Source organism: Saccostrea echinata, unplaced genomic scaffold (assembly GCF_033153115.1).
Source record: "Saccostrea echinata isolate AGI-Se365-2 ecotype Australia unplaced genomic scaffold, CSIRO_AGI_Sech_v1 ptg000025l, whole genome shotgun sequence".
Classification (NCBI taxonomy): domain Eukaryota; kingdom Metazoa; phylum Mollusca; class Bivalvia; order Ostreida; family Ostreidae; genus Saccostrea; species Saccostrea echinata.
The window spans coordinates 24,682,050-24,708,842 of NW_026889774.1; the positions used below are offsets into that span (position 1 = coordinate 24,682,050).

Below are 26,793 nucleotides of genomic sequence, written 5' to 3' on the forward strand. Positions count from 1 at the left end.
GGCGCATCCAGCAAGAGTAGGGGATATAGGAGTTTTCAACTTATGCGTTTAAAATATGAAATTTATCAACCAAATATTTAGGAAAAACTTTTGGATCCAACCTTATACTGCATAACTAGATAACTTCGTAGGGGAAAAAAAATTTTAAAAAGCTCTTAACCCTGCACATTAAAAAGTTCTAATTGTAGGGTACGTTTATGAACTTAGAGTAATCTGCCCTTAGATTAAAGGTGAAATAAACGGGAATCTACAGTAATGACACTAAAACATATTCTTAACATTACATTACACCAAGATAAAGTAATTGAATATATGTACTAGTATATGATTAACACATATTTCACCAATGTAGGTAAACAGGTATTTCTGTCCAAAACGCTTCATTGTCTTTAGCTTTGAACATTGTTCCTGTAAAAATATTACAGGTACCCTATGTTGAAAATTAATTAAACTCAATACATACACATATATATGATTTTATCAAAAAACATTTTTCATCAGAGTTTAGAACTTACTTAACATTTCCACATTTTTTTAAAAAAAAAATTAAATTGTGAGCTGTGTTTTAAATATACAGTTACATAGATCTACATTGATACAAATAAATAACCAAGTACTGCGTTGGGCTTGGGGTGTTTGCAGATCTACAGACTCCGATAATCTGTTAATGTTTACAACCCATTTTAGACATCTCTCTTACATTTCTTTATGCAGCACAATAGCCTGGCACCATGGCATATCATACATAATTATATATCACCAAAAGGACACAAATAATATGTCAGTATTTATTGAATAAACACTTACATGAGTATTTTTAAATTGATAATGAGTATTAGTGTCTGAACAATCATGCATTTATTACAGATGGTAAATGTAATATTTTTATTAAGTAACAATGATCAATGTATTTTACTCACAAATGAAATATGAGTGATATGAAAGAAACTGCAACAAGTTTAAAAAAAAACAAACAAAACAATTAAAAGTAAGTCTTAAGTATTGCACAATTCAATGCTGTTATTCAATAAAGTCACATGGTAGATTGTTCTTTATTTTCATGTTTCTGCGCTGGCATAATTAGGATTACTCATACCTCCCATCTCATATGATCTACTTGAACTAGAACTAGAACCTGCAAATTGCCTGAAAAACACCATGCAAATTGAATAATTTTAAAATTTTTCTATTATATAAAAAAAATTAAAATTGCATGATTTACAGTCTTTTGCTAAAGTTTTGATTCTGTAAACTGTTGTTGTTGTTAAAAATTCTTGGACTATTATTGTGTAACTTTCATAAAGAAAACTTAAGATATAAAAAAACATGTTAAAAAAAGAATCTTACTGTCGCTTAACGTAGAGGAAGGCTCCGACTAGAATAATCACAATAAGGACGGCACCAATCACAACTCCTGCTGTGATGGCACTACTGTTCACCGAGCTTGAACTACTTCCTGAATTCGAACCACCCACCATCATGCCAGCATTTCCTCCATTGTATGCTATAAGATATCAGTACATTTATCATAAATTTTTGTTCAACTTCAATAGGTGCTGATTTATCTACAATGTTCTGAGATCAAGTTCTATGATTTCTGCTCTCAACATACAACGTATTCTGAGCATGCTCTCAGAGTGAAAACTAACATATACTCAAAAATGAAAAAAGAAAATTGTTTTATACTTTAAAATATCAGTAAGTAAACTTTTTCTTCCTCTTTATAGCATTTTCATAAATTAACTCTCTATATAATATAAATTTTGTTTAATATCATTTTATTCCATTTCACAGCATGCTGGGAAAAAGTTAAAAAGTAATAAAATCCTCACCCATAGGTGACTGACAGGTTAACATGGATCCACCCCATCTACCAGTCGGCCGACATATCCTGTAGACATTGTTACCATAGGGGACGTAAGAGGCATTGCACGCCTGGGTACAGACAGAGCCCACCTTGTACGGAGGCTGGCAACCAGTTATCTGACCATTTCGTGGAATTGGAATCTTAGGGCAAGTTATAGCTGTTGGAGAGATGGTCAAATAAGAACTAAGTCATCAAAAGATATTACAACAGTGAAACCAATATTTCTTTAAAAAAAAAAAAACAAACAAACAAAAAAATAATAATACAAAAAAAAATCAAGCAGTAATGTATAGAGTATGACTTGACATAGAATAGATTATTATATACATGTACATATATGTGAATGCTGGAAAAACTTTAAACTGTCTATTTTACTATTACAACAACTTTTCTTTTTTGCTACTACCACAAATGAAGACTTTAACTTTGTCTATTTCACAACTTTCACAAATGAGGACTTCAGTCTGACCTTGACATTGCAGACTTGAGGTGGCAGGAGTCCACTGAGCTGTGTTTCCTGATTTCTGACATGTGACTGTAGAGCTACCCTGTAGATTAAATCCTGATATACAGCCCACCCGGCAGGTAGAACCGTAGTTTCGCGAACACTGAAGGGACATAATCATACCATTTGTTGGAGGAACTAAGAGGGGACAGTTCAACACTGGAATATAAAAAATGTTATTAAAATACTTCATCTGAAGATTCGGCAATTTTCTATTGAGTACTGGTACATAAAACTCAAATTCATGGAAATAGAGTATTTTGACATTTTGAAATTTTTTTTTACACAAAGATGTTAAATTTTCTTTGCAGTGTACCTGTAGTTACATGTACATGTATCTTAAAATTTATTGACCTGACTAATTTAAATTACCAAACAAAAATCTACTACATACATGAACATATCTTATACATGTACATCTGTTAAGAAGGTAACCCCTTGTTTTTTTTTTTGTTTTACTGACCATTAACAGTGATTGTGAAGCTACAGGAGCTTGATCTTCCAGCTGAATCAAAGGCAATGGCTTTGATGACATGTGCTCCTGGTCCGAGCACAGCTGGTGATGTCACTTCCTGTAGGACAGCTACATTGCTACCAGAGTTGTCAGTGGCAGTAGGAGCTGCCCAGCTGACAGTAGCTGTCTGTTTTCCCATGTCTGCTGTCACAGTCTGACTAGCTGGGCAAGTTACAACTGGAGGCTGGGTATCTGAATTGTACAAACATGGTCCAATACATGTATTATTGGATACAATGTACATGATGTACATTAAAAGGAAATTTGCCCAGTGTTTTTTTTATTCAAATACTTTTAATAACAAATGATTTCCTTTCACTCATTGAATGAAGTTCATTCAATGAATGAAGTTCATTTTGCTACTTTTCATAAATTACCCCCCTTTACATTCATCCAGAAGGATAAGACTGAAACACACAAAATAGAAGCGGAGTGAACAATTCCATTTACATATATGTATGTGTATAACAAAGCATTGTGCACATACATGTACATATTAAGGGAAATGTTCACTCTTGTTTTATTTTATCTATTTTAATTGTCACATTACATCTTTCTTGTTAAAGAAGGTACATACCTTGACACATGATGAACGTGGCTCCAGCGCTCCATTGACCGTTAGCATTACAGGTAAGCTTACTAGACCCATACAGAGTGTAGCCAGTCTTACACGTCACAGTACAGTTGGTGTTAGGGGCCGCTGAAGAAGTGGTACAGGTGGAGGGACTGATCATACCATTGGTGGGGGCTTGTAGTGGCTGGCAGGGGATGGCTGTCAAACCAAACAAATCATGGACTGATTAAATTTTATATGTAAATCAAAGATACTGACAAAGATGTACAAATGGGGATTAATGCTTTGCATCAAACTTGTTCTTACTTAATTCAAAATACAGTTAAACTTGGTTATAAAGAAGCCTTTATATGGAAATCTTGGTTATAAGGAAACTTTTATGAATTCCATAGAAGACTTTTCTCCATGTTTCATATACAAAGAATCTTGGTTACAAGGAAGAAAAATTAAGGCTCCCAGTGACTTCCTAATATTCATGTTTTACCGTATTATGATTACCTGTTCCACATGATAATCCATTTGGCTGTAGTGAGAGACCATCTGGACAGGCACATTTCTTGATGTTACCTGGGGCAGGAAGACAGATGTGAGAGCAGCCTCCTTTACCACTGGTACAAGCATTGCTTCCTATAAAATACAGTCAAACCTCATTATCTCATTTTCCGACATATCCATGGTATTACAGATATCGATGTTCAAAATACCAAAGTTCAACTGTAAACAATTAGTTATGTAAGATAAAAGGCTAAATCTGTATATTAACTCATACTACATACTTTTGTGCAAATATTCTTTTTACATTATAGTGCAAATTGTGTTGAATCTATCTTGTAATATATTGGTACTCTATAAACTTCAGTACATTTAGAAAGTTTAAAACATAGGCAATCAGAGATTACAGAGCTCACCCCAACGGATGTTGTCTTTAAGTAAGGCAAAGTGACTCACTAAACTAATAATCTAGTAGTGTGCATCCCTAGATACAACATTTATGCAATTTTGGTCAGATAGGGCTTGCAGTTACTTGGGAATGGTCTTTTCTAAAACTTTAACTAGTCACTCATCCAGAAAATGTAAGTCAAATCCAGTATATGAAGCAACTTTAAGAGTGTTCATCCCTTGATGCATCATCCATGCAAGTTTGGTTCAGATAGGCCTTATGATTTCTTGGTAATGTACCTGCTCCAAAAATGTTAACCAGGTCACTCATCTGGAAAATGTAGGTCAGATCCAGCATCCGAAGAAAGTCCAGTAGTGTGCATCCTTAGATGTATCATCCATGCAAGTTTGGTCAATACAGGGCTTATAGTTACTTTGAAATGACACCTGCTCCAAAAATCTTAACCTGTCACTCATCTGGAAAATGTAGGTCAGATCAAGCATTCAAAGCAAGCCTGGAAGTGTGCAGCCTAAGATTATCATCTATGCAGGTTTGCTCAATATAGGGCTTACAGTTACTTGGAAATGAGACCTGCTCCAAAAACTTTAACCTACTCCAAAAACATTAACCTTGCCATGCTTTGGCTGAAATTGCAGCATCTGAAATCTTGACTGGTACAATGAAACATATCAAAAGCATCCTTAATGCATCCCAGAATAACATAGGGCATAGAGGTACTTGGAAAAGAAATTTGCAAAAACTATAACCTGGGATGCCGACACCAAACTCCCCCCAACTTTGTTGAGGTGAGCTAAAAACAAGTCTATTATACCAGAAAATCCAACTCCACTTCTGTAAAAGGTCAAATCGTTAAGTCTGCCAAATGTTGCTGGTCCGATCGGTACAGGGGTACCACCAGTTGTGGAAACTTTCATCACAGAACTGTACATACACAAAAAAAGACCCATTTTTAAAACCATCCAAACTTCCTCAAACAGCTAAATCACAAAATAAGCGGTCACAGTAAAGAAGAACAGGTAATTGTCTTAAATCATCCCCAACATGTTCATTTTTTTAGTTTTATACCAAGTTTTTTAAGTTATTTAAGACTGGTGTCTTGACCATTACTTACTGCTGGCTCCAGTCTGTGTAATAAAGAGTGGTCTGGTAGAGCACCAGGCCAAAGAAGTGGGCCGAGGTGGAAGACTGGTCAGACACGGTCGTACGTCCAGTACCGTCCAAGTTAGACATCTCTATCAACTTAGTGCTACCATCTGCCCAGTACATTTTACTCCCTGTAAACACAATTCAAACTTAAAATATCTATTTACACAGGTAAAACAGTGGGATAACTGTATGGATTTTAAATGTTTTTGTAGGGGGTTGAAGGAGGGGGATGGAGGTGCAGATACATTAGCTCATTTTTAAATAGAAATTTCCAAGATGAGAGGAAATTACAATGCAGTGTACGAATTTGGTTCAAGAACGGATAATGTGTGCAACTGTTATTTAATCTGAAAACCTTGGAAATCAATAGCCAGAGCATTAGGCCATTTGATATTGGTGGTGATAATGGCCTGTCTTCCAGATCCATCATAGTTAGCCCTCTCTATCCTCGCGTTAGTTCCCCAGTCAGACCAGTAAAACACACTGGAAGAGTGTAAGACTTTGTACTATTCATTTATCTATACATTTCAGGAACATTTAACTAATAAAATACAATTATCAAGGCCTAGTTTATTTATTGGAATAAAGATAATAACACTTCAGGGTACAACATTTTCAACCACAGAGATAACAAAGACTCAATGGACTTATTTTAAATTTATGGGGGGCATTCTCAAATGTGACTCAGTATGTACGTTTGTGGGGATGTAAGTAAATGGGTGATCAACTCATTATGCATGTATGTACATGTGTTGATGTTGTTGTGGGTGAAGGGTACCTAGTAAATCCACAAAAAAAATTGAACCTTCATATTACAGCGAATTTAAAACGTATAATCAAATACACATTTACAGTTAAAGGTATATGAAGCAAAAGGCATATAATAATGATGAAGAATCTCACCCTGTTTGTGGGTTGGTCACTATGGCTCTTGGTTCATCCAGGTTATTATTAATTATAGTTTTAGTGAAAGCACCATCAATTGTTACAAGAGCAATGACATTATAACCGGTGTCAGTGTAGAAGACAAGGCGGGACACGGAGTCCACAGATATACCATCCGGAGTAGCTTCTGTAAAGGGAAAATGTCTACTTGTAGGTATTACACTACACGTGTACTGTACATTGATGCTGTCGCAGCAAAAAAAAAAAAATCTTAAGTGTCCTTCTCACTGTCTAATTAAAATCATGAAATTTTTTAATGAAGACACATTTAGCACAAGGGAAATGAGAAATATGGTTTAATACCACATGCAAGTGTTCAATGTTTGATAATGCAACTTTATATATAAACAGTACTTTCTCCCATTTTTTCAAACAATTGTTACCAGTGTATCTGACTGAATATCAAGCCATACAGTAATTATTTTCTAAAATGCATTCTAAATTATAAATTCTCCTTACTGTTGCCCAGCTGTCGGACGACCTTCTCGTTGCTTCCTGTAATTCCAGCGGATCTGATTTGATTGGATCCCACATCTGTCCAATAGATTTGCTGATTCAGAGAATCAAAGTCTATAGAGATGGGGTTGTCATGGTTATGAAGTGGAAGTGTTTCATAACTGTAGGAATTCAGATCCATCCTGTATATACTTCTGTTTTTAGTATCGGTCATCAACAAGAAGTAATCAGGATATGTTGCTGTGAAGGGAAAAATAGGATTACAGTCACTAAGGTACCCTGCATAATTACATTTCCAAAAAGTTGAATCATGTCCAGAGCACATAAAACTTCAATAACAGAAAGCACAAAGACTGAAGAATCTAAAACAAATTTATTACACACTGGACTGATATAGCTTCCTAATGACAATGTATCACTTACTTGGAGAACATATGATGCCAACATCTTCGTTATGTCCACAGTTGTGGGCCCCCCAACCATTCGAGCGACATTGGGTTATGGAACTCTCTGATCCCGTACAATTGACATTGTCCAACCAGATTTTACCTGTGCCTGCTCCAAATGATCCGGTACCCCTATAGGATGCACCAGTTCTAAAAGAAGATAGTTAAGGTCAGCAAGCTAAATCTGTAGTTTTAAAAAATAAAACTGAGGGTCAATATGGGTGTAAAAAGCTGCAAACAATAAAATATCCAATGCAAAATTAAATTTTGTTTAACAAACCTGCTGTAACCCAACATCTGACACAATACACCGGCATTCTGATTGGTGAAGGCATCATCACAGACTGTTCCCCACTGACCAAAGGCATAAACCTCCACCCTGCCCTGATACGCATCCTGACCATTGACCAGTCGGATGAAAGTGGTTCCTGGGGCTGGAGTGGGTAGTGTTGTGGTGACGCGGCCGGGTCTTGGAGTGGTGGATCTAGGGGCTGTAACAAAAAGAAATATATACATGTATGTATGTTATTCTAAATATACAAACTTCAACAATTTTATACCAATATATTTACATTTACAAATGTGTTTTCCCATGTATAACACTGTTTGAACAAGGCATATTTAAGCCTGTGTATAAACTAATTCATCACATAAGTCATAACCATAAATTCATTGTTTAGTCACAAACGATCAACGTAATTTCATAGTGACAACATAAGTGGCTGACGTTCAATTTATCCCATTGAGGTTTGAAAAAAAATTAATCATTTATGGGTTTAAAACTATAGCACCCAAGTATTTGTTATAAATCAGTCACAAAGTTAAATATAAGCAATAAAGTACCATTTTAAAACTTTTATCAGGATGTAAATACAGGTCAGTACATGATCAAATCTTCCATAGAGCCCTTTGGGCTTTATGGGATTTGAGCACAAGACAAACCCTATTTACATTCCGATAAAAGTTGAAAAATTTAAATATGATACCTTATTTCTCAATTAATTCATTTTTCTTTAAAATTTCAATTGAGAGCTGTCATGTCTGGATTAATACTGTCCACTGGGACAATAAAGGGCATACTTGAAAATGACTTTAAAAAAAATGTCATCTTACAAAAAAAAATCACACTGCAAAATTCTATGGCCTAAACCTAGTTCAATGAATTTGGCTGAAGATTCTTGCTCCTCTTGTGGTCATGAGCATCCTTTGTGTTGGGTGTGAAAGCATGACCTCTAACAATCCTAGCAATGATAGTAATATCCCAAACATTTCGATTTAAACATCTAAGTCATGTAACCCTGACTTTGTCCAAATGACCAAAATAGAACAATAATAAACTTGTTTCCCATTTGAGGACCGCTATATCAACCTTCAGCTTTTGAAATTAATTAACATACTTACAAAAATCAAATCAAAAATTGTTCTAACATTAAAATAATATAATTGCTTACTGTTAGTACAGACAACTCCCACATCTTCTGTGTGCCTGCAGTTGTTGCTGCCATATGGCCGATGAGGACAGGAATCAATGCTTGATTCATTCCCTCTACATTTCAAGTCGTCCAACCAGATTGTTCCTGTGCCTTGTCCAAAATATGCTCTACTCAGGGCATAGGCATAGGTGCTAAAACACAGGTAAATGTAAGATTTAAGCTTTACGGATGTTTTTCTTTAATTTGTTTTTACTGTGATACACTAAATAATACTCTTCTCTTTGTGATTTTATAAAAATGATTATCATGTATGTTTTGACAATGGGTTGAACTAATATGAAGATAAGATCAAAACGTCCATAAAAATGTGCACATACTATGGCTTTCCCAGCATTTTACAAACAACTTTAGCATTCTGAATGCCTGTTGAAGTCCAATAATCATCACAGACGGTTCCCCATGTGTTGTTATACTGGATCTCCACACGGCCACTGTTGGTGGTCCCTCCCACTAACCGAATAGGCAGACTCACTACAGACAAAAGAAGACAGAGAAATAAGTCTGCTTATTCCTCGAAGTGACATTTATGTATAAGGTCATGGAAAAGGTTGAAAGTACAGTTAGTACCTGAAATATCTCTTGTTCATTTACAGGTACTTACTTTATAGTTAACTACTTGAGTTATAAGTATAGTTGAAGTTAAAATTTAATAATCAGAATGGCTCAACAGTTAAAGATAACTTAATATCTTCAAGGTCAAAGGACAAACAAAAATAAGAATAATGCAGAAGACAAAACCTTACCAGCATTACAGATAACACCCACATCTTCATCATGGTCGCAATTGTTGGTCCCCAGAGGTTTGGAGGAACATTGGAGGATTGTTTTCTCTGATCCTGAACAGTGTACGTCATCAAGAAGGATCTGGCCTGTGCCCCGCCCAAAGAATGACCTTGTCTTGGCAATAGCTCCAGTTCTAATTCACCAAAAAAAAAAAAACTCAGTAGACAAGCCTTTTTGATGTCATTACTTGAAATACATAAACTTTAAATATCCTCATATGAGTTATAGCTAGATTTAATTAGACTGATGCAAATAGGTTTATATCAAAATACTTGAATTACAGTGAAACTTATCTATCATGCACTGGGACACAAATTTTATTTCAGAGCATAGACTGGGTTTTGGATTGCACAGTGTAAAGAACACAGGAAAAGGTTAACTGGGAATGGAAATAAATGTTGAATTTCACAGTGAAACAGATTGCACAAGTATTGGACTATAGTTTTTATTTTTACCTAACATACTATATAAATTGTATTTTGGCATTTTGAACATTTACTCCATATTTATCTTGTTTTATTTTGTTTCAAAATTTACCATGATCTGTTGTCGATACATTTTAAAATCCATTGGTTATTATGTCTAAATCATCACTTTTAGTTTAAAATATTATGTACTATGTTAGGTAATAAAACACTTATTTCAAATATAAGAGGGATCAGTCCAAACAGTTGTCCCTCAATAATGGGAAAGACCTGGGAAACTATTGCCCAGGACCGAACAATTTCCGAGGTCCTTCTCCTTACCTTTGGACAACAGTTTGACTGTTTCCCTCATAGTCATGTAATAAGTGTATACTGTATTAACTTTACTCAATGTTACCTGCTAAATCCTGCCATGGCACATACAACACCTGCAGCTTTGGAGTCAAACATGTCATCACAAACAGTACCCCAGGTTCCGTTCACCCGAATTTCAACACGTCCCTGATTGGGGTTTCCATTAGGATCCACCAAGCGCAGTGGGACAGTAGGAGCTGAAACAGGACAAAAAATCATTTAAAGGTTTACTGTAAATCTAACTTACTATTCTGACATTCTATAGTTTTAGAATTTTAATCTGTTATGGAGATTTAATATTTATCAACATTTAAAATCATTTTCTTCAATATTTAGATATTTTCATATCCAGTTTATGGAACAAAAATTGATACTTTTACTTTTCTTTTTATATAGTACAGAATTCCCATGAATGTCTGTAAATATAGAAGTACTTGTACAATGCCATATGATCAAAACTGTACAAAACTAACCAGTACAGATCACACTCAGATCTTCATTGTGACCACAGTTGTTAGTGCCCCAAGGTCTGAAGCCACAATTATCCAATGAGAGCTCAGTCCCATCACAGTGGAGGTCATCCATCCAGATTTGACCTCTGCCAGCCCCAAAGTAGGCAGAGCCTTTGACAGCTGCAGTTGTACTACAAGGAAATACTTAACTCTTAAATATTACATTGGAAATTCAGGGTAATTATTTTATGTCATGTAAACTTAAGCTACAGAGTCTACAGTACAGTATACAATGTACAATCACAAGCTTACAACAGATACAGTCAAACCTCATTATCTGGAACTCAAAGGGACCAAGAAAAAACTTCCGAGATATCTGAGGATTCGAGTTATCTAGGGTAAAATACTTAAAGAATAAGGGGTTAAGACTTCCAAATAACTTTGACATATCCATGGTATTTGAGATATCAGTATTTGAGATACCAAAGTTCAACTGTTCACTAACATGTATTTAAAATTTATTTTTTCAAATTTCTTCAAGGTTTATTGATCCTTTGGTAAGAGTGATAACTCTCATAGGTTTTTATAGATAGGCAAATATTCTTTTATGAAACTGTCAAGTTATACATCAGTTTTCCCCTGAAAGATAGTTGAAATGATAGTCAAACCTGTATTAAGAGACCTTCCAATGGAGAAAGGAAAAAAGGTCACATATGACAGGTGGTCTCTTAATACAGGTTGCTTATTTTCAGCAGTGTTCAAATATACAATGCTGAAAATATTACACGTGTATGTGGAATGTATTTTATAGGTACTGCTCAACTCTAAATGCTTTTATATTATAGGTATAATTGTCCTGCTCAGTAATAAAATTTGTTTGATCTGCACATGAGTAATTTGATTATTGGGAAATATTGTGAACATCTGAAAATATAAAATGGTTTTTATACAGTATAAAAAAGCTGCATAGATTTTTTTTTTTTTTTTTTTTACATGATAACTTCGTATGTTTTGCAAGTTACTAAGAATTAAAACTGTATCATGATTTTTGTTATGTACTTGGTAACAAATTAAGTTATATTTATGACTAAAAATTTATTTAACCTAATTATTTTTTTTTTTCATTACTGAACTACCGCGTCTAATTGCCTGTTTGTCACCTACTTCAATTATCACCTGTTATGGGTGCTAGCTAGCATGTGTTTACTTACCCCATTGGTGACACATTTCACTTAAATAAACATCTAGGATTTAGTTTCTTGTTAATTAAAAGTTAAACAGGCAGGTTTTATAGTATTAGTTGAATATCCATTTGGCCCTTATAGCACGAAATGATATCGGGATCGACCTCGAACGTCTATATTTTCAAATGGCACTCAATCATTGGAGAGAACAAACCTGAATGTTTATGTATTAGATTTTAATGTTTATTCAATAAATATCAAAACGTAAGTAAAAATATTTATTTTGAAATGTTGTTTTATTCCTAACACTCACATTATATAATTATTAGATGAAATTAACGCGTGTCTGTAGATGTTTTGAACCAAAAAAACGTAGCATACTCGACCAAAATCGAAAGTAGGAATCGGAAATTATATAGTCATTAAATCCAGGTAAAATTGCCTGAAATTACAAAAAATGGTCAGGAAAATCACGGTCGCTGGTCGCGTTAGACAGGTGGTCGTTTAATACAGGTATAATATAAAGGAAAAAGCATTGGGAGGAATTTTTACGGTCACATATGACAGTGAGTCGCTTAATACAGTGGGTCGCTATGGCAGTTTTAACTGTATGTATTTTTTTCTTTGAAAAATAATTTGTGTACAAGCATTATTTCATAAGAGTGAAGAAGTGATTTCTCAGTGCGAAATTTAATACAGATCTAACTTCACCCACCTTGGGAATCCTAGCTGGTTACAGATAACCTGAGCGACATGATAGTCTGCGACATCATCACAAACCGTGCCCCATTGTCCAGAGTGGAATACTTCAACTCTCCCCTCATATCTATTAGATCCACCCACCAATCGCACAGGAGTCACACTCTGTCTACCTACAGTTACAAATCTCAGTAGCCTCATCAATTCTATTATGTGATTTATCTATCTACCGTTAATAGAAATAAATTTATTCAACTTTGTATAAATCTACATGTACATGTAAGTCACCTATGATTAATAAATGTAACAAGTCTCAAATAGATAAAATCAGTAAATTAGAATGATGCAAATACTATTTTCACCATTAAAAATACACTTCTATTTCGCACTGGAGAATACACTCTAGTGGACCAAATTACTTTTTACATAGGTCTTAATTTTCAGCTGAGAAATTTTCCACAATCCTTTTTTACCTGCACAGACAACCCCAGCATCCTCAGTGTGTCTACAGTTGTTCACCCCCCAGCCTCGACTTCCACAGAGGGCAATGCTGGTCTCATTTCCTCTACAGTTCAGATTGTCCAACCAGATAGGACCTGTTCCTCGTCCAAAAAAGGCTGAGGTTTTGGCACGAGCCCCAACACTGTAAAGAAGGGGGGAAAAGAAAATAAATTCATTGTACATGAATGAAACATACACAGTCCTAATTATGAAACAATATTAAAAAGTTTTAGAAAATATCTTACGGAGATTGTCCCAGCATGCTACAGATAACGGCTGCTTCCTGTGATCCAAAGTAATCATCACAGACAGTTCCCCATGTGTTGTTGTAGAAAATCTCTACACGTCCCTCTGTCTGGTTGTTACTGCCGCCCCGCAGTCGAATCTTAATGTTATTGGTAACCACCTGTCCAGCTAAAACAAGGACATCATTTCTTTTAATAAATATTTCTCAAAATAAACAAGAAGTATTGTATAACACCAGTGTATATGAGTGTTATTAGGATTGTTGACTCAATAAAATAACCCTAGATTATAGTGTACATAAATGTATCAATCATTACCTCATGTGCATAATAGCTGACTTGAGTAAATTAATCTGATGTGACAAGTATAACATCTGGCTTCAGTTAATTAATCTGACTTGTTTAAAACTCACCTTGATAACATCTGACTACAGTTAAGTAATTTAATATGTTAACTCACATGTACAACACCTGACTCCTGTGAATTAACCTCACATGTTAACTCTCATGGATAACACCTGAATCCTGTGAATTAACCTGACATGTTAACTCACCTGTACAACACCTGACTCCTGTGAATTAAGGTTCATCGATACTCTGATAAGAGAGATAACTCTGAATGACATAAATGTCTATTATTCCTTTATAAATATGCCTAGTTGAAGTGTCTTTTTTGTCCAATTTTGCCCTGCAAGCTATGCTAAAATTGTTTTTATTTTATTTGTAAAGCACATTTCTTTTGGAATATCATTGGAGTTAAAGTAGCATTTTATATGAGTGAGCAGAGGGTTTATGAACCTTAACCTGAAATGTTATATCTAATAACATCTGACACTCCTGTGAATTAAGCTAATATGTTAACATCTGATTCCTGTGAATTTCTATTAGAATGTACTCACCCAAACAACCTGACTCAGGTGTATTAATATTACTGTAAACTCACCTGGTTAATTCATGACTCTAGTGAATTAACCTAGCATGTTAACTTACCTGAATAACACCTGATTTCTGTGAATTAACCTAACATGTTAACTCACCTGGATAACACCTAATATAATTTATCATTAACCTGATATGTTAACTTACCTGGATAACACCTAACTCCAGCATCTTCTGTGTGGTCACAGTTACTCAGTCCCAGTGCTGTATAATTACACTGTCCAAGGTTACCCTCAGTTCCTATACAGCCAACATCATCCAGGATAATTTTCTGGTTTGGTGAGCCCTGTCCATATCTGGCCCTTGAATAGGCTGTTGCACCATCCCTGCAAAATATTAGACATCAGTTATTCTTAACTGGTTAAAATGGGATAACTAATCTCTAGAATTGGTTGTAGCATTCATAAGAGTCGAAGTAAAAGACCAATTTCCCTGATAAAATAAACTGATGGTTTTTTTTTTTTCATATTGTTGTAGATGTGAAAATAGCATACGTGGAGTATCCCAACATCCTGCAGACAACCTGAGCATCAGCATTAGACCAAAGGTCATCACAAACAGTTCCCCACGTCCCTGCATAATTCACCTCTACCCTGCCCTCCATGGTAGAGGGTCCACCTACCAGTCGTACCCTGAGAGCCTGCACTGAAGCTATAAAGGAAATCATCAGGATTGGTTTGGTCTCTGCTATTATGTATACCAAATTTGTTTAGGTAAAAATGTTGATAAATTGAAAAAAAATTTCCAAAGACAATTTTCTGTGAATATTTAACAGTATGGAGTTAACATACAATCCACACAGACAACTCCAGCATCCTCTGAATGATCACAGTTGTTTTCTCCCCATCCCTTAAAAGTACACTGTCCAATGTTGGACTCCGTCCCTGTACATTCCACATCATCCATCCAGATCGGACCACTTCCTGTTCCTATACGATTGATTGCACGTGCTCCTCTGAAAGATGAGAAGGAATATAGTATCAAGAAACAGATTTGCTTAGCTCAAAATCATGAATGTAAAGAAATAATGCTCTCATGCTTTAAGAATTGAAAAGTGAAAAGATACTGTTTAAACTACAACCGCTATTCATTTTTACATTTAGTTCTTAATGCAAAGATATACGAAAAATCTGAAAAAAAGTTTTTTCTTTGTCCAAATGAATGAGAGAGATACCTTGCACTGTAGCCAAGCATATTACAGACCACCTGAGCATCTCTGTCATCCCAGGAGTCATCGCAAATCGTGCCATAAATGCCGTTATATCGTACCTGCACCCTCCCCTGACTGCGGGTCAGTCCTCCCACTAGCCTCACTGTCACAGGAGGGGGATTAGGATTAGGACCTATAATTATACATTACATGTATCATAAAAACCAATTCAACTGAAAAAAAATAAAAACAAAATAACACGAGTACTGACGGCAGTACAAAATACACCCAATTCATCAGACCTATAACATTTTTCTTCAATGATATTTCAAAGTAATTTGGCCCATAATTTTCTTTGAACTATATTCAGTACACACTTAGACACATGACAGACGCATCCTCAGTATGATCACAATCATTGACCCCCCATGGTTTGCGGCTGCAGGCTCCGAGGTTGGTCTCATTTCCAGCACAGTTAAGATCATCAATCCAGATACTACCAGACCCTGCTCCATAGTAGGAATTAGCCAAGGGCACCACCACACCACTGTATATATATAAAAAGTGTAAGGTTGTAAGACACCACTGTACATACAGATATTGTAAAACTGTAAGACACCACTGTACATACAAATATTGTAAGGTTGTAAGACACTACTGTACATACAAATATTGTAAGACACCACTGTACATACAAATATTGTAGGATTGTAAGACTTATTACTTATCCATAGAAACCACACCACTGTATATTTGCAAATATTGTAAGCTTGTAAGACAAAACTGTACATACAAATATTGTAAGATTGCAAGACTTATTACTTATCCATAGAAAACCAGACCTCTGTTTACTTTAAATCACTTTTTATTCAGGAGAAACTTTTATTTCCCATAATTAGGCGAGATGGTCTCCTCGGGAAAATTTCATTTTCGTGTATATTTTTATTAGCATAGGATATATACAGCAATAACCAGCATCTGAGAAAAAATTTTTTGTCACTTATAAATACCAAATACCTTTCTTGCGAAAATTTGGTGTCCTACAGTATACAGATGTTGTAAGGTTGTAAGACTAATGGGTGAAGAAATCTTCAAATTTTCTCCAGTAATACTGTACATGTATTGTAATTCATTTCTTGCAATTTTTGTTTGGCAATCATTTATTGGTAAAACACTATATTTTGAACAGAGACTAATATTATCAAGCACAGATAAAAATGTCTAATACTCAAAATCCTGGTTAAACAGAAATGCCGAGATTTTATTACTTATAAGATTCTTACGTGGGCTTCCCCAGTGACCTGCAGACTACAGTGGCTTCCGCAATTCCAAATCCGTCATCACAAAGAGTCCCCCACTGATTGTTATGGTACACCTCCACTCGACCACTGTTGCTGGTGCCATTCACGAGACGTAACTGCAGACTCAGCATCTGACCTATGATTTTGTGTAAAAATTTCTTCTTCATTTATGCTATGACATTTTTTAAAATGTGATAAAAACTGATATAAAAGTACAGCATAACCGATGCACAAAAATTACATTATTGATTTTCATGCTTTTTGTGTGAATTTACCTTTAAGTTTGTGAAAGAAAATTATTACACCTTTTGGTAAGAGTTGGACTTAATTTTTGAGGTATGTACATGTACCAGTATCTATGATAAGTGATAATATATGATAAGTACATGTACATGTACTTAGAATTATTTTGTGTTATTGTCGATGAGAAGTTTCATTTTTCGCATTGAGACATTCTAGCAGAACTGTTTGCAAATAAATTTTTCTGAATTAAACGAGATTTACAAAATCCACTTACATAAAGAACTGAAGTAAATTTCATCAAGCAATTAACTTCCTTTGTCTTTCACATTTATTACAGAAAGTAGAATACACATGTATAATATTAATAGTACTAAATAGCTCATTTTTTTGCGTCACAAACTACTGAAGCAATAGAAAATAAATTTGCTATGATTCTTGGAAAATGCCCTCCAATTGCTCACGTACTGGTCTGACAGGCCACTCCGATGTCCTCTGTGTGGTCACAGTCATTTGTCCCCCACGGGTTGTGTCCACACAATCCAATAGATGACTCTGTACCTGTGCAGTTAGTGCCATCCAACCAAATAGGGCCGTAGTTTGTATTGGCTGATTTGTATGTAGCTGCAGGTACAGCCACAGCCTTAATACTGCAAAGATAAAAGTTATAACTGGCTAATAAAAAAATTAAAACACAAAAACAAAATTTTATTCCTCAACTTGAAATCAATCCACAGCTACTGTATTAATTTTTGCAAATGAGAAAATATTCTACATTAATACTCAATTACAGAAATAACTCAAGGCAAGAAATATTTTAAAATAAAAGGTCTTGAAACTTGTGATTATTTCTCGCAGAGGAAAAAAAGTTTGTTTACAGTATACTGTTCATTGATCTTCAGAATTTCAACTACTAATAATTATAATAGAGATGCTGATCCTATGCTTTTGAGCATATGCTACACCTACAGTGTACTTACAATGATAACCCCAGAGAATTACACACAACTTTAGCAGCATTATTGGTGAAGTCATCATCACACACGGTTCCCCACTGCCCTGCGTAGTTCACCTGAAGAAGTCCCTCCTGCTGTGAGGGACCTCCAGTCAGTCTTACACGTACATTGTTATTCTGTGGAGCTACAAAAGTGAACCAAAAATTTTTTAAATCCCTAATATGAAAAGAATCAAAAGAATGAAATTTTCTTTATCAAAACTCTTGGTGAAGCATTTACATGTCATTAAATAATTTATCACTGATTATATTACAAATATTACAATCTTTTTAAAACAATCCTTTCATAATGTCTCAACACTCTGGAGAAAATAAAAAAAGCTCCCAAAATTTTGATTTCTTTACTCACAATTCTGACATATGACACCAACATCCTCTGAGTGCTCACAGTCATTGGTGCCGACTGGATTTGTTCGACAATCCAAGATGGAGGATTCATTGCCTTGACACACAACATTATCCAACAGAATGTTTCCTGTGCCTTGTCCAAAGGCAGCTGCTGTAGCAGGCAGGGCATTCTGGCTAAAAGCAGGAATACAAACCATTTTTTCTTGTATTCACTTTTCTGACTACTTTTTAAATCTCATATTATAAAAAAAAATTCGGGTGTTACTAAGAACAAATAAACCAACCAATAGTACTTATTTATCCTTGATTTCTCTATCAAAATGATTGATGAGTATTACTCTCAAGAAAAAAAGGAAAATTGTGCTGTTGAAATAGAATCATATTAAATATCTTAGAACAAAGAATAATTGATTAAATAATGCTCTGTAAAAGTAAATCTGATGTCAAAGAAACATTTCAACCCTAAAATAAATATACATATATGTATACATGTATATGTATCCATAATTGTATACATATATATGTATTTTAATTTGTTGAAACTGCAATTCACTTCGGCAGTTACAAAGTAAATAAACAGTATTATTATATGATTGAATGATTTCCATCTCTCTGATTGGCTGAGATCCAACAATGTTAGAAAAATGCTACGTTATATTGACCTGCACATGATCTTCCACGTCAATATAAGGAATTATTTATTCTACATTGGACCAAAATAGATAGGGAAATTCCAAATTGATGCAAATAGTTTTGGAAAGTTATTTCACTTGCACCTGACATCCACTCATATGAACATAACATTAAGGCACATAGATTCTTGGGTATGGGGTCGGGGGGGGGGGGGGGGGAGGGGGTGCAGGAGGCCTGCCCCTTTCCACACCTTTTGAGAATGTAAAGTTTTAATTTAAATTTTAAGGATAAAAAATTTCAATGAAAGCTCCCCTCCACTCGAAAAATTTATGGACCTTTACATCCCACCAAATAAAATTTTGATTTGGGAGAATTCTTTTCCTTTTTTATTGGGGGGGGGGGGGGGGGGGGGGAGGCTAGTCAAAGATTTGTTTTCAGGTAAGTTGTCATTTTTTTCCTTTTAATGCCCCCTTTTTCAAAATAAATCCTATATATGTGCCTGACATTTATTTTTTTTTCTACATTGCACCTAAACTAGAATTAAAACTCCAAAATAATACAACTGGTTTTTTTTAACTCCATTTCTCTCATTATGTTCTGCTAGTACTTCAGTAGATGTGAACAAGTAAGATGGCATGGATTGCTTAATGAGTGCATGTCATTTAATCTTTGAATCATATAACAAAACAATTATTGCTGTTTTATCGGTCAATATGACGATTTAGCCACCTTCGAAGTACAATATTCACCTCGCCCTTCGGGATCGGTGAATATTGTACTCCTCCTGTGTCTAATATACAATTAATTACCCCTTATGCGGTCAACATGGTAAAATAAGGACCCGAGACCTGGCCCACGAGGTGACCTGACCTGACCGAGGCCGCGTAGCGGCCGAGGTCAGGTCAGGTCAGCGAGTGGGCCAGGTCGAGGGTCCTTATTTTACCATGTTGAACTCATAAGGGGTAATCAATTGTTTTATTATACCGATATAAGTTAAGGCAATTTTTGTAAGCTTAATTACTAAAATAATCAATTACATGTATAAGACCTACGAACTGTTGTCAGTGTTCCATCGGGATCGGGATTCGCTAGTGAAGTTGTTTACTTTTCGGCTGCTAGTCTTGTAAGTTTTTGCACCACCGATTTATTAAAACACTCTGTGATTGTCAGTAACATTGCATTTTTATAAATTCACAGATACCATTCCCGACTACAATGACAATCTGGTGCAGACTTTTACTGTACAAGAGAGCCGAGTCTGCGTTCGTTGAATTTGACATTGTATTGTAACGAAAGTTAATTTCAATGAAAACGATAAATGTTATGACGCATCTAAAGGCCAATCGTGTTCCGTATCCTAAAAATACTATACATATTTTTATAACGGCAATTTTTGTAATGTACAATCATTACTGTATGCATATTTTTTTTTAATTTGAATGGAATTTGGATTAACAGGTCATTTTTAGCGGTCATTAATTTTATTGACCGGTCATTATACCCCACGTGCAATGATTCCTAGGTCATTATTGCTGTAAACGGTACTTTTTGGAGTCATTATTGAGTTTAAAAGCCTTCTAACAAGCCAATCAAATTTGAGTATTCTTAATAGAGGTATAATAAATCGTCGTATTGACCTCAAAAACCAGCAATAATTGTATAATATATCATGTAATGTTAATTCACTTATGATTGCAGTTCATGGTAAAAGGGTCTATAATTGTGTTTCTTGACATGTACCTCACAATGGCAGTCCATATTAAAGACATGTATTGAAAGAAAAATGTATGTGAACTTACTATGGCAGTCCCAAAGTCTTGCAAACAACTTTAGCAGCATTAGAATCAAACTTGTCATCACAGATTGTTCCCCACATTCCAGCAATGTTGATCTCTACTCTTCCCTTGTATCTACTGCCACCATTTACCAATCGTAAACGTGGCTGTCCTACAAATAAATCATATACAAAATAAATATATTAAAATCTCTCACTATGAGGTCCAACCTCAAAAGTTTAAATTGTGGTGGTATAATTTGATAATTATAATTTTATAATAAAGATATGACAGATTTATTTTTTTCTGCCAAAAAGCCGAGCATAACACCAGCCATATGCCAATACATGTAACACAGCCTAATTTCCTAGGTATACTAATTTGTTGGAGTCTGGATTGTATGAAATAGTATGGCAATAAAATGAATTCATTTTTATTCTCCTGATACACTCAATCCCCTTAGATTACATATTTTTCTCTTTTTTCTGAACGGATATGAAAATCTTTGGTTTGTTCTTGGTAAATACATGGGGAATACAGAATTTATAATTCCTCCAAATTGTTCATCTTACTTCTAATGAATTTTCTATCAAAAGAATCTTTTTGAGGGAATTGAAGCATCACATGTTCTTCTCCTGTTTCTTATTAAGTACTTCTATAAAATGATATTTGAAATGGTCAGAAAAACATCAACTTGTCTGCTAGATATATTTGTAACAATTTTCAGGTATCCTCTTGACTTCCATAAAGATCAACCAGCCCTGTTTTATGACATTCTGAAACTATCTTTCTCTTATAATTATTTAATCATGGTTCCTCGAAAAAAAAAAATTATACAGAAATACAAAGTTATATTCAACTTCCATACATGTCTCTTTTGATGGGACTCGTCCTGTCAGCCCCTAATGACTAGACATACCAGTGTTACAGATAACTCCGACATCCTCTGTATGGTCACAGTTATTAGTGTACCAGCCTTTGCTGCGACACTGTAAGATACTGGTCTCCGTCCCCTTACAAATGACATCATCCAATAGAATAGGCCCCAGTCCTTGTCCATATCTGGCATTAGATACAGCTGTACTACGCCCCCTATAAAATAAATGCATTATACAGATTATCATAGTCATAACTCTACAAACGAGAAATATAAATACCTGCATATTTTATAAACTTTTTTTATGATCCTGGTAACAGTATGTATTGTATGCTGCATTTTAAAAAAAATTTATCTTAATATTTGCATAGAAACAATATTTTCACATTAGACCCTCTTACCTCTGAAAGCCTAACATATTACAGACTACTGCTGCAGCATTATTACTGAAAGAGTCATCACACACAGTTCCCCATGTGTTGTTATAGAAAATCTCAAGACGCCCATTAGCTGTGGAGGTTCCATTCACAAGGCGAACTGGAACTCGGGTCACTATGAAAAGAACAACCATCAGTTAGTCTTTGCTCACAATGTTGTGAGTATCTGTCTAATCTGTTCTTTATTAAGAATAGGTTTCATAACTTACAAGATCCACAGACCACTCCAACATCTTCATTGTGTCGACAGTTAGAAGTTCCCCAAGGGCGATGTCTACAGAATTGAATATTTGTTTCATTTCCTCTACAGATAACATTGTCCAACATTATCTGACCCGTTCCTTGTCCAAAGAATGCTTTAGGTCTTGGCTGGGCTCCTTGCCTTAAATATCAATACCTTCAAAACTTAATTCACTGTTTTGTGAAAAGAAAGATTTGCAAGAATCAAAATCAATAAACTTAATTTAATTAAGTTGCATTTTAACACCCTGATAGATATTTTTTAATTAAAGCCTTTGAATGAAAATCATTGTTTACTTATTAACTACATGAAATATCATACTGCATTAACACTTTTGTTCATCTCCAAATAAGACACTCACCATGGAAGTCCCATCATTTTACAAGCAACTTGAGCAGCAATGGTGTCAAAGTAATCGTCACAAACTGTTCCCCAGGCCCCCTGGTGGTAGACCTCTAATCGACCTTCATTCCTTGTTGTTCCCCCCACCAACCTTGCCCTGGTTGGCTGTGTGATACCAGCTACAAAAGGAAGCAGAAAGAACTGTTCAAATCAATCAATGATTAAAAATGTAATCAACTGACTATCAATCACATTTTGTTTACATTAGATTTAGATGTTTTTTCATGAGACTTTATCAATTGGAAAATGAAGTTCTTATAGATCCTTGTGACAAATACAAATGTAAACTGATTATCATACAGAGGATATATCCAAAATATCTTGCAAATAAAAAAAAAATTATTGAATCATAAAAATAAAATAAGTACTTGTGGTGTACATGTACAGTATTCTTTCTCTTTAAAAGTAAATATTCCTCCAATTCTTTTTTTTTTAAATTATATTAAAGACAAAGATTGACCTCTCACCTTTACAAATAACAGACACATCTTCAGAATGGTCACAGTTGTTATGTCCATATCCCCTGTGTCCACAGAACTGGATACCTTTTTCTGTCCCGGCACAATTTACATCATCTAGAAAGATCTGACCTGTTCCTTGTCCAAAGAAGGCACTTCCTTTAGCTGTGGCATTTGCCCTGAATGAGCAGAATATCATATAGATTCAGGGGTGGAAAATTGTTGTCTCAGCTTATAGATTACAAAGAAAAATTAATCATGCTCTTTTTATTAGTTTACTTAAATGTATTTGTTCATTAATGAATTAAACCTGTTTGCATGTAAAACATCCTTTTTTTTCATTTCTCTGTGATATCAATAGTAAATCACAAACCATCTCTATTTTATAAATACATGTAGTTTGTTACAACCTGAACAACTTCTTAAAGTACCTAAGGTAATAAATAATAAATTTGTAAGTCTAATTCTTACGCATTTAAGCCCAGCTGTTTACAGACAACTGTAGCCTCAGGAGTTCCAAAAGAATCATCACAAACAGTTCCCCATGTATTGTTAATGTTGACCTCAAGACGTCCTTGGTATCCCCCTGTCTGCCCATTGGCATCTACAAGTCGAATCTGCATCTGAGTTGTAGCTGAAAAGATCCAAAAAAAGGATTAAAGTAAACCCTTGTTTTTAAAAAGTCACATGAATTTGAATTTTACTTCCTTATATAAAAAAAATTGCTTACATCCATATAAAGAACATAGTACAAAGTCTTCTATGGGATTCATCAAAGCTTCTTCATAACTGAGATTTTCTCATAAACATGTTCTTTCTAAAGCAAGTTCAGTGCAAATGGTCCAATATCAATAATGACACACTTCCTTGTTAGAATAACTTACTGTCCTGACAGATGACTCCAGCATCCTCAGTGTGGTCACAGTTGTTCTGTCCCCACCCTGGGAAATTACAGTTTGCCAGGGTAGTCTCTGTCCCAACACATTTGACATCATCCATGAGGATCTGACCTGACCCTGGACCATACGGCGCTTTTACAACCCCCACTGCACCAGAGCTGTTTCAGAAACATTAATTAGATCAAAACAAATATTTTGGGGTTGTTTCTTTTAGAGAATTTTTCTTATTGGGACACATATTGACTATATAAGTGTGTATGCAAATAATTTATCTAATATACTATATGAAGCCACATACAATGGTAAATTCAGCATCCTGCATGCAACAGCAGCATTAGCATTGGACCACAGGTCATCACAAACTGTTCCCCATTGATTGTTGTACTGAATCTCAACTCGACCCTCCCTGTTTGTGGGACCACCAGCAAGACGTATTTGAATGGGAGGAACATTTGCTATAACATGATAAAAAATGTATCGAATGTACACAGTTTACTGAAACTTTATATGTAATGCAGCATTTAATATCTTGCCTAAATTGATTTAAAGCAATCACTTTACTTGTCAGGTTTATTTTTTACAAATCATAAAATCTAGTTACTGTACGTGTACTTAAAAAAGCGGGCTTCATATTTTAGCGGCTTTGGAGCAGACAACAAAGCGCTAATTAATAAATACCGCTAAAAATCATTTATTAGTAACAATACATGGCACGGACATGTGTAGCGCTAATTCATGGTTACGCCAACAACTCCATACCCAGTGATTGCGCTAAATTTTGAATACGCCAATTTATGTACATGTACAGTATCTTACAAATCCTGAATTATTTATCTATAAAAAGGTATCAAGTTATCTTATCTTGAAATCCTAACATCTTCAGCAGGATCTTTATTACACTCTTAGCATTTACAGGGCATCACATGTATTTTGATTAATACATATAATTTACTTTCCCTACTGGAATTTAGTCTAACATACTTGGGATACAGGAAATTGCAACATCCTCATCGTGTCCACAGTTGTTGACCCCCCATGGCTTGCGGGTGCACATCTGTATGGCAGTCTCATTTCCATTGCATTCAAGGTCATCCATCCATATGGGGCCTCTTCCCCCTCCAAAGGTAGACCCGGTCAATACTGTTCCTCCCCTGTTTATTAAAATTAACATGTAATATGTTTTGAATCATTGAACTGTGATGTACTTTTTTTTAATTCAAGTGAGGATCATTTTTTACATGTATGTTGGTATTACACACAAGTATTTGTTCAACAACAAAAAGTAAGGCCAAGCTAATACATGTTTACGAGTTGAATGTACTTTCAGTATTTTCATCATCTTTAATTGTCTACAAATACATATATTCTATTCTTTTCAGCATTAGCAATGAATCTCACTGATGCCTGTTAAATAACTTCATGCATATGACTTCCTTAAAGTTTACTAATCTGCAAAATAAACAGCACCCATGAATATCCACAACTACAATAACATAGTTCAGCCCATTGACAAACCTTGGGAATCCAAGCTGATGACAAATTACATTGGCCTCTCTTCTGTCAAAACTATCGTCACAAATTGTTCCCCAGATTCCAAACACCTGGATTTCTACTCGTCCTTGATTTTTATTTAGTCCCCCAGCAAGCCTTACTTGTACGTTTGATGCTGGAATCAAAATATCATCTTTTCATTTCTCAGAGACATCTCTAAATGTTAGTAGTACACTGTAAACCAACTTTTATTCACGTGCAAGAAATTTCCATGAGTTTCGTAACCTTGTTTAACTTGCAAAATATCTATCGCCACGAAACATTTATTTTGCAGTGTCTTTAAATCACAAAATATTTATTGCCACAAAACATATTTATTTTGCAGTCCGTAAAATTAGTCATGATCTTAGACTGATTTCATACTGATGAATCAGGAATAAAAGATAACATGAATAATAGTTGGTTTACAGTACTGTATAATGGATAGTTTCTAAGGTAAGAACTGGGCAACAGGATGAAGATATCACTTATATTTCTTATTTTTCATATTTAACATTCCAATACATCACTTATAATTAAAAGATAAAAGAGAAAAAAAAAATTTGCCATTTCAAAGATTGTAATTTCAGACAGAGCAGCAAAAATCCAAAATAATATCACACACAGAGAAATCATCTATCAAATAATAGTTACTTCCATCTCTTCTTAACATTGGATATCATTTGGTAAAGTACTTACGACCAGAAAGACAGAGGACCCCAGCATCTTCTGAGTGGTCACAATTATTGGTTCCGAAAGGTTTGTGATCACAAGCTCCAAGACCTGTCTCATTTCCTAAGCACTTAACATCATCTAATAAAATGGGCCCAGGTCCAGAACCAAACAGGGCATTTCCAACAGGCACAGCAGTGGCACTAAAATTTTCACAAAACCAGAAGTCTCTGATGAGACTGTAGCTCTACTGGTCTGTTTGTATAACAAAAGAAAAGTAGCACTTGGATTTGAAACATTGCAACATGCAACAATAAATAGAATTATGTATCTTAATGTAGTCTACTTCTGTGCCAAGTTATATTGAAATCAAATGAAAACTGTAG

General features: G+C 34.9%; 1 protein-coding gene across 1 annotated transcript in view; it reads right to left on the bottom strand.

The window, feature by feature from the left end:
- Positions 1–982: 982 nt before the first annotated feature.
- Positions 983–26,793, bottom strand: part of LOC133192261 (deleted in malignant brain tumors 1 protein-like) — a 33,468-nt gene continuing 7,657 nt past the window's right edge. The window contains exons 5-47 of the mRNA XM_061328257.1: positions 26,435–26,610; positions 25,721–25,871; positions 25,187–25,356; positions 24,504–24,660; positions 24,191–24,363; positions 23,778–23,940; positions 23,316–23,485; positions 22,808–22,967; positions 22,415–22,587; positions 22,170–22,320; positions 21,811–21,983; positions 20,916–21,063; positions 18,485–18,657; positions 18,101–18,260; positions 17,589–17,770; positions 16,863–17,016; positions 15,957–16,126; positions 15,604–15,772; positions 15,221–15,384; positions 14,924–15,080; positions 14,577–14,755; positions 13,491–13,659; positions 13,218–13,387; positions 12,761–12,917; positions 10,883–11,052; positions 10,453–10,606; positions 9,591–9,763; positions 9,165–9,318; positions 8,806–8,978; positions 7,635–7,845; positions 7,332–7,504; positions 6,912–7,148; positions 6,411–6,579; positions 5,863–5,990; positions 5,473–5,635; positions 5,173–5,282; positions 3,959–4,087; positions 3,464–3,658; positions 2,836–3,078; positions 2,337–2,531; positions 1,833–2,024; positions 1,348–1,504; positions 983–1,146 (exon numbers count right to left, since the gene is read on the bottom strand). Of these exons, the coding sequence (XP_061184241.1) occupies positions 1,059–1,146; positions 1,348–1,504; positions 1,833–2,024; positions 2,337–2,531; positions 2,836–3,078; positions 3,464–3,658; positions 3,959–4,087; positions 5,173–5,282; positions 5,473–5,635; positions 5,863–5,990; positions 6,411–6,579; positions 6,912–7,148; positions 7,332–7,504; positions 7,635–7,845; positions 8,806–8,978; positions 9,165–9,318; positions 9,591–9,763; positions 10,453–10,606; positions 10,883–11,052; positions 12,761–12,917; positions 13,218–13,387; positions 13,491–13,659; positions 14,577–14,755; positions 14,924–15,080; positions 15,221–15,384; positions 15,604–15,772; positions 15,957–16,126; positions 16,863–17,016; positions 17,589–17,770; positions 18,101–18,260; positions 18,485–18,657; positions 20,916–21,063; positions 21,811–21,983; positions 22,170–22,320; positions 22,415–22,587; positions 22,808–22,967; positions 23,316–23,485; positions 23,778–23,940; positions 24,191–24,363; positions 24,504–24,660; positions 25,187–25,356; positions 25,721–25,871; positions 26,435–26,610 (7,183 nt within the window). The 3' untranslated portion in view covers positions 983–1,058. The remainder of the gene's footprint in view (positions 1,147–1,347; positions 1,505–1,832; positions 2,025–2,336; positions 2,532–2,835; positions 3,079–3,463; positions 3,659–3,958; positions 4,088–5,172; positions 5,283–5,472; positions 5,636–5,862; positions 5,991–6,410; positions 6,580–6,911; positions 7,149–7,331; positions 7,505–7,634; positions 7,846–8,805; positions 8,979–9,164; positions 9,319–9,590; positions 9,764–10,452; positions 10,607–10,882; positions 11,053–12,760; positions 12,918–13,217; positions 13,388–13,490; positions 13,660–14,576; positions 14,756–14,923; positions 15,081–15,220; positions 15,385–15,603; positions 15,773–15,956; positions 16,127–16,862; positions 17,017–17,588; positions 17,771–18,100; positions 18,261–18,484; positions 18,658–20,915; positions 21,064–21,810; positions 21,984–22,169; positions 22,321–22,414; positions 22,588–22,807; positions 22,968–23,315; positions 23,486–23,777; positions 23,941–24,190; positions 24,364–24,503; positions 24,661–25,186; positions 25,357–25,720; positions 25,872–26,434; positions 26,611–26,793) is intronic.